Source organism: Microtus oregoni, unplaced genomic scaffold (assembly GCF_018167655.1).
Source record: "Microtus oregoni isolate MIOR12 unplaced genomic scaffold, Mior012 000021F_ref0000039, whole genome shotgun sequence".
NCBI lineage: Eukaryota > Metazoa > Chordata > Mammalia > Rodentia > Cricetidae > Microtus > Microtus oregoni.
The window spans coordinates 29,164,500-29,177,729 of record NW_024543080.1 but is presented as its reverse complement, the minus strand read 5'-3'; the positions used below and the strand labels follow the sequence as shown (position 1 = coordinate 29,177,729).

The 13,230-nt window shown below is 41.4% G+C and overlaps 1 protein-coding gene across 5 annotated transcripts in view; it reads right to left on the bottom strand.

Annotated features, from left to right (window-relative positions):
- Positions 1 to 13,230, bottom strand: part of Rfc1 (replication factor C subunit 1) — a 64,606-nt gene that overhangs the window by 33,700 nt on the left and 17,676 nt on the right. For 4 of the 5 annotated variants that reach the window (XM_041671342.1, XM_041671344.1, XM_041671345.1 and 1 more), the window contains exons 3-7: positions 11,479 to 11,554; positions 9,601 to 9,723; positions 2,327 to 2,559; positions 1,321 to 1,398; positions 472 to 549 (exon numbers count right to left, since the gene is read on the bottom strand). In XM_041671342.1, the coding sequence (XP_041527276.1) occupies positions 472 to 549; positions 1,321 to 1,398; positions 2,327 to 2,559; positions 9,601 to 9,723; positions 11,479 to 11,554 (588 nt within the window). Of the gene's footprint in view, positions 1 to 471; positions 550 to 1,320; positions 1,399 to 2,326; positions 2,560 to 6,384; positions 6,415 to 9,600; positions 9,724 to 11,478; positions 11,555 to 13,230 lie in introns of those variants that run through there. The other variant, XM_041671346.1, reaches the window with a different exon arrangement.

The window sequence follows — 13,230 nt, the reverse complement described above, 5'->3', positions numbered from 1 at the left end:
AGAGCACTAATTGCTCTTCCAAAGGTCCTGAGTTCAATTCCCAGGAACCACATGGTGGCTCACAACCATCTATAATGAGATCTGGTGCCCTCTTCTGGCATACAAACATACATGGAAGGAATGTTGTATACATAATAAATAAATAAATCTTTAAAAAAAAAAAAAAGAAAGAAAAGCAGGCATGGCGGGGCATCCCTGTAACTGCGCTGCTCGGGAGGACAGAGACAAAAGGGTCCTGAAGGTTTGCACTCACTGGTCAGCCAACCCAAAAGAAATGCCAATAAGCTCCAAGTTCAACTAAGGTGGAAAACAACAAGACCTGACAATCCACCTCTGGTCTAAATGCACGCGCACTCGCGCACGCACGCATACACTCTGGTCTAAATGGGCGCACGCACAATAAGCAATCCAACATCATAACATACACACACAATAAGCCATCCAACATTATAATACCATAATGTTACCTACCATTTTGGTCTTGGGTTCTTCATCCAACATGGCTAATGTTCGAGCAAACTCTTCATCTTCATGCAACTGCCTCTCCAGCTGTAAGATGCACAACACAGTAGGATGCTTTTGTTATTTTTGTATTTAAACACTTTTAAATGTGTGTTTCATGTTTAGAAAAAAATTTTTTAAAATAACAAATGATATCTTCCTACTAAACATTAACAGTATCACAGGCTTGTTTCAAAAAAACCAAGTTTACAGATTATACACCTTTAGATCTGCAAGCATACTAAAGTTAGTGCTCATTTTAAATGTTCTTTGTTACATTTATTGTATATGTGGGTGTGTATGTCATGGCACTCATGAGGAGGTCAGAAGACAACTTGTAAGAATTGTTTCTCTCCTAATCCGGGCCCTCAGACGCAGCAGCAGGCACCTTTACCCACTGAGTCATCTTACTGGCCAATGGGGTTGCCGTATTCTAAAGTGATATTTCTTTATAGCATCTGAAGTTACATTTTCTCTTAATGGTCTTAGTATAACTTCTCTTTATTGTATGTCTTGAGATTTGTTAGTTCTAAGGAAAAGCTCATGTGTATATGTGCATCTATGTGGGTATATAAACTTGAGTGTTTACAGATGAGGGCATCAGATCCCCTGGAACTGGAATTACAGACGGCTTTAAGCCACCTGACATAGGCACCAGGAACCAAACTATGGTCCTTCACAAAGGCAGTATTAGAGCTTAACACACAGACAGTAACACCCTATTCAAAAGGAGAAAAAAAACTACAACATCTTGGTTATTTATAAATATGCACCAAGTCATGTCAAGTTATTAATGCTAACCAAGCGGAACGGCAATACCTCTGCGTCTTCATCGAGCTGCAGCTGCTTGGCGATCGCCTCATCACTTAATGTGGAGTCGTCCATGTTCTGAGAGGACTGAATTCCAAAGAAAGTCAAGCAAGATAAACATAAATTAGGCTAAAAGTAAAGTGCATTTTTAGCAACACCTAATTAAATACATCAGTCAGAGATAGGTCTATCAGTAATGGTCACAATCCACAGCAACAAAGTCAAGATCAAAGCTGTTCTGATGACGTCTAGTTTCATAAAGAATAAACATCCTACAGACAGACGGTTCTCACTTTAAGAGAAGTGTGCACACACACTACTGGTTAGTGCTCTGGCTTGAAAAGTAGTCTAAAACATTGGTCATCCATATAAGGATGACAGTTCAGCCCTGTGAAGGTACCAACGAGTCAGTACACGCGACAGCACAGCCTACACTGAGGCACAGCCTTCCCTGTGCTTCACCCATGCGTCCATTTCCTCAACAACCACTCAGACTAGAGACTCAGAATAGCTATACTGTGTTAATACGATGTTTATCTCATTTCAAAATAAAATTGTGTACTCTGTTTGCTGAGGTCAACAGTATAAGTTTCCCTTTTGAAAATTCCATTTAAATTCTAAGAACTGTGAGTTTTTCTTATAGTTAAAATGCTTTCTTGTTTTCAAACAAAAAAATACATATCTACATTGTGTGTGTGTGTGTATGTGTGTGTCTATGTCTGTATAAATCCTAATTCCCATAGTTTCCAAATGGGCAGTATTTGTCTATAATCATGGAAAAAAATATTCCGTTATGATTAAAGCATGCTTACTAATTTTATAACATCCCAAGTTTTCTTTAATAGTATCCATGACTGAGTATCAAGTCCAAACATTCTTTTTCTGTTGTTTCAGAGTATCCCTTTATCTAGCCCAGGCTGACCTCAACTAATTAATGCCCTTCTAGCTTCCCTCCCCCAGGTCATGCCACACGCCCGCCAATCCTCACACTCCCGCTTGCATGCAGAATACCCACCTCTTTTCTTTTGCTCGCCACCATCTTCTTACCGGATCTCTGGACACTTTCAGTTCCAAAATAATCGAGCACTGATGTTGGTGTAAGTTTTATTGGTGATAAAGGTTTATTCTTAGTCTTGGTGTTTTCTTCATTCTTTTTCATGTTTGATGTTCCAAGGTAACTGTTTGTAGATACTCCATTCTCTTTTGCTTTGGAGGTTGCCTTTTTACATACAAAGTCATCGTCTTCATCTTAAACGGAAAATATTTTTGATAAAGCATAGGTCTTTATATAAAATAATCTCGTTTCTAGTAACTTTTTCTAAAAAGCAATACCTTGAGTTGTTTTTTTCTTCCTACCTTTTGAATTTAAGAATCACTCTTCCATTCACAAGGCCAGGCCTATGATTACACAAATATTTGCAACACACCCATTCTATACCAGGCACTGAGGATACAGAAGAGACAACTTCTGTAGTGAAAAGATACACACCTGACCCCATGGAACCTGTGGTCTACAGGAAGAAACAGACACACTACACACACACACACACACACACACACACACACGTATACACACATACCTACATACAGATACCTTTATTTTCGAGCTGCATTAAGAAGCAGTAAAGAAAACAGTCTAAGGAGTGATTAAGAATACCAGAAGCAGCCAGTCCAACCCCAGTCATGACTCCCCACACCAAGAAAAAAGGGAATGATTATAGAAAGGGGTCTAATTCAGCGACTGCCTAGAACACATAATGAGGTCCCAGGTTCACTAACACCACAAAGGGAAAAAAAATGTCCAACAAAGTGAGGGATGTTCTTTCTGATAAAGCAGTCGTCAAGGAAAGCCTATTCTTGGGAGATCAAACTCAAGGCCTTGTGTGTACCAGTCAAGTACTCTTCCCCTTGGCTACAATCCTTTATTTTTTGAGACAGAGTCTATGTAGCTCAGGCTATTTTTGATATACTTACACAGCTAGGCCAACCTCTGCCTCAACAAACCCTACTACTGAGATCGTTATTGACCCAGCACACCTGACTAGGGAAAATCTCTCTGATGAACAAAATCTGTTTATCAGGTGTTGTTGATCGTTGTCATCAGAGCCCTGAAACGAAGACGGCTCCAGCAAGAAGAATCAGCTAAGGTACACTACAAGCACCAAGCCTTACAGTGAGTGTGCTACAGGTTGAAGGTGCAGCTACACCAGCTCAGGCAAAGAGGCAGAAGTCAAATCCTATAGGGCTTCCTAGATAATAGAAAGAAACTCAGGTTGTAACATAGATGCCCGAGTAGCGCAAGGTAACACCCAGTTAAGTCTTGTCTTCGGAGAAGACACTGTAGAGGGAAAGGCAAAGGTAAGGAGTTCACTCAGGAAGCCATTACAGCTCCAGACAAGGCGCTGACTCAGTAGCTTCAGAGACTCTGCTACACGCATACTGAAGGCTGATGTCAACAATTACCTAACCATTCATTTGGAACTTCAAACTGTTTTGTTACATTTTCTATCCTAAAATATGTAGCCTCAGTAGGTACAAGTGCTCTGTTGCTAATCCTGATGACCTGAGTTCTCTCCTTGAGACCCACCTGGTAGGAGAGAACTGACTCCCATGCGGGGCATTCTAACCTCCAATCATTTTGTCTACCCTGGAGAGGACCGTTGTCCTACCACAGGCTCTACACCATGGTGTTCTGCCTCGTCAAACGGCTATAGATGGGCCCAGAGAGGTCAGTGGTTAAGAGCATTTGTTTTCATACCCAGCATCTATCTGGTACTGCACAGCCAGCTGTAACTCCAGCTCCTGGGGATCCTGTGCCCTCTTCTGACCTCTACAGGCATTACATAATGTGGTACACATAAACAGGCAAACACTCATACACAAAAAATAAAAATAAGCTTTTTAAGATTTATTTATTTATTATGTATAAAGTGTTCTATCTGCATGTATGCCTACACACCAGAAGAAGGCGACAGATAGTATTACAGATGGTTGTGAGCCGCCATGCAGTTGCTGGGAATTAACTCAGGACCTCTGGAAGAACAGTCACTTAATCACTGAGCCATCTCTCCAGCCCCTAAAAATAAGTTTTTAAAAGAAAAAAATCATAAAGAATTATTCTTTTAAAAAGCCTATAAATAGGGGTTGGGGATTTAGCTCAGTGGTAGAGCGCTTGCCTAGCAAGCACAAGGCCCTGGGTTCGGTCCTCAGCTTCAGAAGAAAAAAAAAAAAAAAAAAAAAAAGCCTATAAATAAAACAGTCACATAACAGAAACCTCTGAAATAATGAACCAAGTGCTTTGTCACACTGGTGGAAATCTACCATAATACTGTCACAGGCACATCTGAACACATCCTGTCATCTTGCCCTGCTAAAACAAAACAAAACAAACAAACAAACAAACAAAAAAAAAACCCTCAAGAAAGAACAGCTCTGTCTCCACATCAACTGGCTGTCTTTTTTTAAAGCCCCTTTAGGCTTTAGTACCTTAAAGGCTACATGGATGTATTATGTAGACAGACGGCAATATGAGCTATGCGGCCAAGTGTGATGGTATAGCCCTGTAACTCCAGCACTTAGGAAACTGAGGCAGGAGTTAATTCCAGCGAGTTCTAGGCCAGCGTGGCAACACAGTGAGAAAGCATCTCAGAAAAACAACAAAGTAACTGGCTTCCCACAAAGCCACAGTCATTGAGCAGAGGCTTTGCTGAGCTGTCCTCAGGTAAAATAACTACTCTGCAAGCCCACACATGTGCAGAGGTGAAGCATCCTCCTTTTTCCTAATGAACCTCATCTGTTTGTCTTTGTCAGAAGCCAAAGGCAAGCTGTTCTCTCCTCCCCAAAATCTGTAATAAAACCCTGATAAACAGATCTAAGTCAGATTTCTGACAATTACTTGAAAATCATAGGCAACTAACACTTAAAATTTCCCTCCAGGATATTTGTCTCCTTGTAAAAACACCATTTATTTTTATTTATAGACAACATAATCTCAAATGTGCTACCAATGACCGAGTAAACTAGCATTTTTCAACACGGAGCAGAGGAATTGCCTAAGAGAGGAGATTGTTCTGCCACTCTGAGTTAGCCATGTTCGTTTATTTAGAAGGATAACGGGTGAAAGAGAAAGGAATAATGTGAAGGTCTATAATCAAATCTATTTACAAGCCCAGTAGGAAAAGCAAATCTAATTCTGGAGCTCCTGCGCTCAGAGTTTGGCTCTGCAAATGGATCTGACTGTCCTAATGCTATGAATCTCTTGCCTTTGGTCTGGAACATACCAAAATCCAATTAACAGGTAGATTTCATTACAAAGATTAAAAATAATTGACTTAGCAACAAGTGAAACTCTAAGTAGGGAGCGGGCGCGCAAAGTCTCAGTGCATGTATGGAGAGACTTCAATACTGCTCGCTGCTGTCGGTTTGGAAGGAATAGTGCACTTCTCAGGCCTTCAAAATACTGGTTAATTAAAAGAATGGAAAAGGCAGGCAGCAAACATCCCATCTCCATTCATTCATGTGGTAAATCAGTCTCGCATATAAGCAGAAAAACCAAACTAATCAAGAAGCCAGGAGTCTCATGATTTGTTACCAATAAATCCTTTCAGAATCAAAATGAGTCAGGTAAATAGTTTTTTCTTTTGTGTGTGCTAAGAAATCACACCCAAGTCTGAGCATCCTACGGGAAGAGGTGGCACAGGCAAGTTAAGACATTAAACAAGCCGGGCGGTGGTGGCGCACGCCTTTAATCCCAGCACTCGGAAGGCAGAGGCAGGCGGATCTCTGTGAGTTCGAGACCAGCCTGGTCTACAAGAGCTAGTTCCAGGACAGGCTCCAAAACCACAGAGAAACCCTGTCTCGAAAAAATCAAAAAAAAAAAAAAAAGACATTAAACAATAGAAAAGTGGGTTGCATAAATTTATACCCAGGTAAGTGCATGTGTGCTTAAATACACAAGCTTGTTCAATGCAGCTGCATAAGGCAAAGGACCAGATGAGGGATGGAACATGCACTAAGTGACTTAACACACTGTTAATCCAAACACTTCATCCATGCTCAAAATCTCAAACTTACATTCTTTTATACAAAATCCTAGCATGCTTGCCTCCTAGGGGAGAAACAGACCTGTTTAAATGTTCAGTAGGGACAGTCATCGTGAAACACCATGCTTTATAAACTCAAAACTTCCACATTTCAAAAAAAAAAAATCCTAACATGTAAATTAATATTGATTCTCAACAAATGTAATCCAATACAAAAGACAGTTCTCTCAAGTCGGAGACACAGTCTCCCGCAACCATTCTGCACTTTCCTGACAGAATCTATAAGAAAGCTTTCAGACAGAAAACTATACTTGTGGGGCTGGAAAGATGGCTCAGAGGTTAAGAGCACTGGTTGCTCTTCCAGAGGTCCTGAGTTCAATTCCCAGCAACCATAGTGACTTACAACCATCCATAATAAGATCTGGTGCCCTCTTCTGGCCTGCAGGCAGAACACTGTATACATAATAAATAAATAAACTTTTAAAATCATTAAAAAAAAAACTATACTTATTGCCTCAAACACAAAATAATGTAACTCTAAAATTAAGCACAGAAGGATATTATACTAACCCTTAATATTTCCTGCTGTTTTCCCAAGTTTTGGTCACTGACCTTATATAGCAACCAAAAAGTACACCACCACTTTTTTCCCCAATTAATACCTATCAGATAAATATAACTTCCAAAGCACTGCCTCCAGAATCATTCTAAAGTTATCAACAAACAATCCTACAGAAAAGACAAGACAAGGAAAAACCCTCATTTCTTCAATCAAACAACAGTTCCTGGTGAACCTGCATATAAGGTTCCTTTGGCAGTGCTGGGATTAAAGGCTTGTGGCACCATGCCCAGCAGCAGTGGTTTCAACTCCACAGTCAAGAAACAGGGGATGGTGGTGCATACCTGAAATCTCAGTGCTGGCAAGGTAAAAGCAGGGGGATCAAAATCAAGATCCAGAAATCCACAGACTGGGCTACAGGACACCATGTCTTCAAAATAGAATAAAACTAGTTCCTACATTTCCTTTCTATAGGGTTGAAGAAATGGCTCAACAGTCAAGGGCACATACTGCTCCCACAGGGAAACCTTTCAGTCCCAGCCTCCACATGGGAGCTCACAAGGGATCTGACAACCTCTTCCAGCCCTCCGCAGGCACCAGGCACAAACATAGTGTACAGACATACAAGCATAAAATTACATAAAAAATAAATGTTTTAAATCATGTGGGAAAGCAGATACTATGTAACACTAAACATCACAGTAGACAGGTGTGATGCTAATCTAACACTAAACATCACAGTAGACAGGTGTGATGCTAATCTAACACTAAACATCACAGTAGAAGGGTGACATAATCACAACTGTCAACTTGATGAGACCTAGAGTCACCTGAAGTTAGGCCTCTCAGCGTACCAGCGGGAAATGTCTTCTATAGATTAAGTGAGGTGGGAAGACCCGCCCACTGTGAGCAAGACTAATTTGGGGGCAATGACTGGACTAGAAAAGGAGGAGGAAGCAAGCTGAGCCAGCATTCATTCCTGCATCTCATGCGGATGCCACGTGACTGTTGCCATGCCGTCCTCATGTGTCACCTCACACTGGAAAAGATAAGCCTTTCTCCCTTAAACTGCAACAGAAATATAACTAAGATAATGGGCACAATGGACCCCAAATTCTTAGCTAAGATAAGGACAGTCCTCGCTTGTACATACATATGCCATGGGCTGAATGGAGCAAGCATTGAGTCAGATGTGATAGCTCACACCAGTAATCCCAAACTGAGTTAGGAAAACTGATGTGAGTTCAAGGCCAACCAGGGCTATACAGCAAGACCACGTCTCAAAAAGAAAGTAACAAAAGACGGGGAGGGGAAATCAAATTGTCTAGTGATTGTAAAAATCTCATGTACGATACTGAACATTTCTTCAGAAGGTTGTAATTAAAAATTATTCTAATAAAAAGAGAATCTGTGATCAGAGCCCTTAGTGTACTTAAATTAGAAATAAGGATAAGCCCCGGTCCACAGTTAAAGTCACAGCTCTGGCACTGACATTTTTACTGGAAAGCTTGACTACACATCCTCACTTACACAACAGACCTACTACCATACTGTTTTAACCCTCCACACATTTAAAATGCCACAAAGGCAAAAGGGACCTCTTAAATGTTGTACAATATGCCTAAGCAGATATTTAGCAACAAAGTAAAAGGGTTAAAAATGCCACTCTGTCCCTGTTGTAAGAAACACATCAGTCCTGCCCAGCTTGAGACCCATACCATGAGAGGAGCTCACCCCTGAGGGCCAGGACCCAGAAGAGGAAGAGCTCAGAGACCTAAGATAGAACCAAACACAACTGGCAAAAAAAAAAAAAAAGGCAATGAAATGATTCCTACTAACATGCTGCTATATTCACAGTTGCCTAGCCCAACTGTCATCAGAGAGGCTTGACCAAACAACTGACAGAGACAGTTGCAGAGACCTGTGCACAGTCAAACATTAGGCGGAGTTCAGGGAATTCTTCGGAAGAGGGGAAGGGAGGAATGTAGGAGTGAGTGGGGTCAAAGACACCACAACAAAGCCCACAGAACTAACTAAGCTGGACTCATCATGGCTCAGAAACTAAACCAAAAACCAGGGAGCCTACAAGGCACTGACCTAAGGCCCCTGCATATATGTTACAGTTGTGTAACTTGGTCTTCTCATGGGACTACTAACGGTGGGAGCTGGGGTTGTCTCTGACTCTGCTGCCTGCTTTCAGGAACCATTCCTCCTACTGGATTGCCTTGTTTAGCCTTAATAGAAGAGGCAGTGCCTAGTGTCACTGCAACTTGATATGCCATGACTGGCTGGTATCCATAGGAAAACTGCCTTTTTTCTGAAGAGCAGCAGAGGAGGAAGAGTGGACTGGGGGCAGGGTTGGAGATGGGGGGGGGGGGGGTAAAGGCAGGAGGGATGGGGAGGAAAAGAGGGAGGGAAAACTTTGGTTGGGATATAAAAACAAAACTAAATAAACAAAAAAGAAACACAACAGTATTAAAAGTGTTTCAAAAAATAGTTCAGGTGTGGAAGAGATGGCTCAGCAGGTACGAGGACTAGCTACTGCCAAGTGGTGGTGGTACACACCTTTAGTCCTAGCACTCAGGAGGCAGAAGCAGGCAGAAGCAAGTGCAAAGGCTCTATCTAGGTCATGATGCCCTTCCTCTGACAGATACAATTCAAAAAGCCAAAATACATTTGATGCCTTACCTGTCTCAGAAACGTAAGTAACAGGATCCTTCCGAGAAATTTTACCAGGTTTAGAAGACAGTGGCAATTTTTCTGATTTCTTTTTAGCATTTTTTACCTGCACTGTCTCCTCTGAGTCTGAATCTACAAGAGAAGGATTAAAACCATGAAAGGAAATACCAGTGTATTTTTAAGTGGTCATTATGAACCAATCCCCTAAGAAGCATCTCTTGATGAATTCTTTACATTACTTTTATCAGTAATAAACTCCTGCATTAGATACTATTACTGTTTTAACGACCAACCCAAACCTTAAAAACTACCCATGTGGGCTGGGAGCATGGCTCAGTCAGTACAGGTGCTTGTTGTCAAGCCTGATGACCTAAGCTCAGTAACCAGTACCCACACAGTAGGAGAAGTCAACTCCCCAAATCACCTATCCTCCACATGTGGTACCCACACACACACACACACACATACAAAAAAAAAGCACAACAGGGGGCTGGAGAGATGGCTCAGTGGCTAAGAGCACTAACTGTTCTTCCAGAGGATCTGGGTTCAATTCCCAGCAGCCACATGTGAGCTCAGAACTGTCTATAATTCCAGTCCCAGGGGACCCGACACTCATAGCAAAACACAAATGCACATAAAGTAAATAGTTTAAAAAAAAAACCAAAACAAAGACAAAAACAAAAACAAAAAAAACCCCACAAATATACTATCTTTAACAATTCGGGAGGCAGAGGCAGGTAGATCTCTGTGAGTTCGAGGCCAGCCTGGTCTACAAGAGCTAGTGCCAGGACATGCTCCAAAGCTACAGAGAAACCCTGTCTCGAAAAACCAAAAACCAAAACAAACAAAAGAGTCAGTTCTCTCCTTCCACCATGTGGGTCCAAGGATCTCATCAGGCTTGACTAAAATAGGTGGGGGAAAAATACCAGAAAATATGAAAATTAAGTCAGGTATGATACGTGTGTGTGTGTGTGTGTGTGTGTGTGTGTGTGTGTGTGTATGGTGCAGGGCACTGAACACAGGCCTGCAGTGCTAGCACTTAGGAGCCTAGGCAATATTACAACACCCTGTTTCAATATATAAACAGGGCTGGGGGCTATGGTTCAGTGATAGAGTGTTTGCCTACTAGGCAGAGGGTCTCAGTTCAATCTCTGGTTTTACAAAATAAATAAATGAATAAATAAGACATATGCACAAAAAGTCCTGTTCCCCATCTCAAAACTATATCCAAAGAAAATCCTTTAAATTCTGTTTATTACTTTTTCAACAGAAATGAAATTACCATATCTTCCTATCATACACAAAAAATAAACTTTGAATATTTACTTTTGGGCAAGCAAGATGGTTCAGCAAATAAAGACACCTACCACCAAGCCTGATTACCTAAATTCAATCCTGAGGACCTACCAAGTGCAAGAGAGCACCGGCTCCTACAAGATATCTCTGACCTCCACTCACACGCCATGGTACACATGACCACATACACACAAATTTATTAATTAATGTACCCAATATTTGCTTTAACAGCAGCACTGTAAGGTACTTTCTTGTCTTTTTCAAGCAAACTCAACTTCTAAGAACCTCGATTTGAAAAAAATTAATGGGAATATTCCTTTTTTTTTTTTTGGTTTTTAGAGACAGGGTTTCTCTGTAGCTTCGGAGCCTATCCTGGCACTAGCTCTTGTAGACCAAGCTGGCCTCGAACTCACAGAGATCCACCTGACTCTGCCTCCCGAGGGCTGGGATGAAAGGTGTGCACCACCACTGCCCGGCCACACAGCAGTTACTAATGTCAGAATCACATGTGTCTCAGATGTCAGTTTGGAAAATAGTTACATGCGAAATAAAAGACTTTTAAACTTTTAAAGACCTCAAAAAAAAATTTACCTGAATCATAGATGATCCTCTTTTTCTTGTTGTTCGGCTTCGGTTTGGAGGCATCCTCTTTACAGGAATTATTAACCTGTAGACAGCAGGATGTAATTAGAACAAAGGAAGCCTATACAACTTAGCCTGTCATTCTCATTACACTCAGGCTTAGTGGCTGCCAACAGAAGCAACTCCAAGTACTTAAAAGGTCAAAGTTTTAAAAGGCTAAATTAAAAGAACTAAACCAAGTCAAGCGGTGGTAGCACATGCCTTTAATCCCAGCATTCAGGAGGCAGAGGCAGGGAGGTCTCTGAGTTAGAGGCCAGCTTGGCCTACAGAGTGAATTCCAGGACAGCCAGGACCACACAGAGAAACCCAAGATTTCACCTGCTGCCCTGCAAACAGGAAATCAAGAATTTAGAGCCTGAGTTTGGTCAAGTAAATTACATGGTAAGCCAAAAGAACCAACAATCTTTTGAGGAATATAACTGGATCCAATACAATAAACCCAAAATAAAGAAAAAAATTTCGACCTGTGTGGTTAAGTGCATCAAGACAACGAATCATAAGGATCCAGATATCTGTCAATCATCACTGCGATGTTTGTGTGAGCTGCTTTTGGATAAATTTAATATTTAAATCAATAAAATAAAGATATCCCTCCTGGAAATAGTTGAGCCGTATCAAATTAGCAGCAGTCCTGAGAAGCTAACCTTCCCTGGAATGAGAAAGAATTCTTCCTGCCTGACTTCCGCCAGAACGTCAGCTTTTTCCTGCCTTTGGACTGGAATTGGACCACCACTTCTTTTTGTTTTGGCTTTTGTTTTGTTGTTGTTGTTTGGGTAGGATTGTCTTTCTTTTTTAAAACAGGGCTTCTTTGTGTAAACTTGGCTGTCCTGGAACTTGTTCTGTACACCAGGCTGGTCTCAAACTCACAAAAATCCACCTGTCCCTGGCTCCCTAGAGCTGGGATTAAAAGCATGTGCCACCACTGCCTAGCTAGACTCATGTTTTTACTCACAGTTCCTTTATGGCATTCTGGGCTTTTTCTAGCATGTATCTCAAAATCCCTCCAGTCATAATTTTTAGAAAAATAACTTGGTTATGTTCTAGTGCTCTACGGAAAAGTAAGAAATTTAAGCACTGAACTGAAGAGTTTGAAACAGAATGCTGACTGTACAGGTTGAACTCTAAAAACTTATGGTAAAGATGAATTACACAAGAAAATTCACAGAATCACGAACCTGGGCCCTTAGAAGCTCACAGAGACTGAACAACAATCAGGGAGCCTGCATGAGTCTGACCTATGCTCTCTGCATACATGGTATGGTTGTGTAACTTGGTCTTCTTGCGGGACTACTAACAGTGGGAGGAAGGGCTGTCTCTGACTCTTTTGCCTACTTTTGGAACCCTTTTCCTCCTACTGGGTTGCCTCATCCAGTCTTAATATGAAGGGATGTGCCTATTCTTATTACAACATGATATGTTATGTTTGCTTGATAACCCTGGGAGACCTGCCCTTTTCTGAAGGAAAACAGAGAAATGAATCAGGGGGAGAAGGGAGGTGCGGGAGGAACTAGGAGAGAAAAGAGGGGAAACTGCGGTCAGGATATAATTTATGAGAGAAGAATTAAAAAAAGCCATATGCTAGACCTTGGTAAAATGAGAAAGAGGAGGGAGGGAGGGAGGGAGGGAGGGAGGGAGGAAGGAAGGAAGGACGGACGGACGGACATGACTTGGAAAATTATCTTAACTACTCACCCTGCAAAA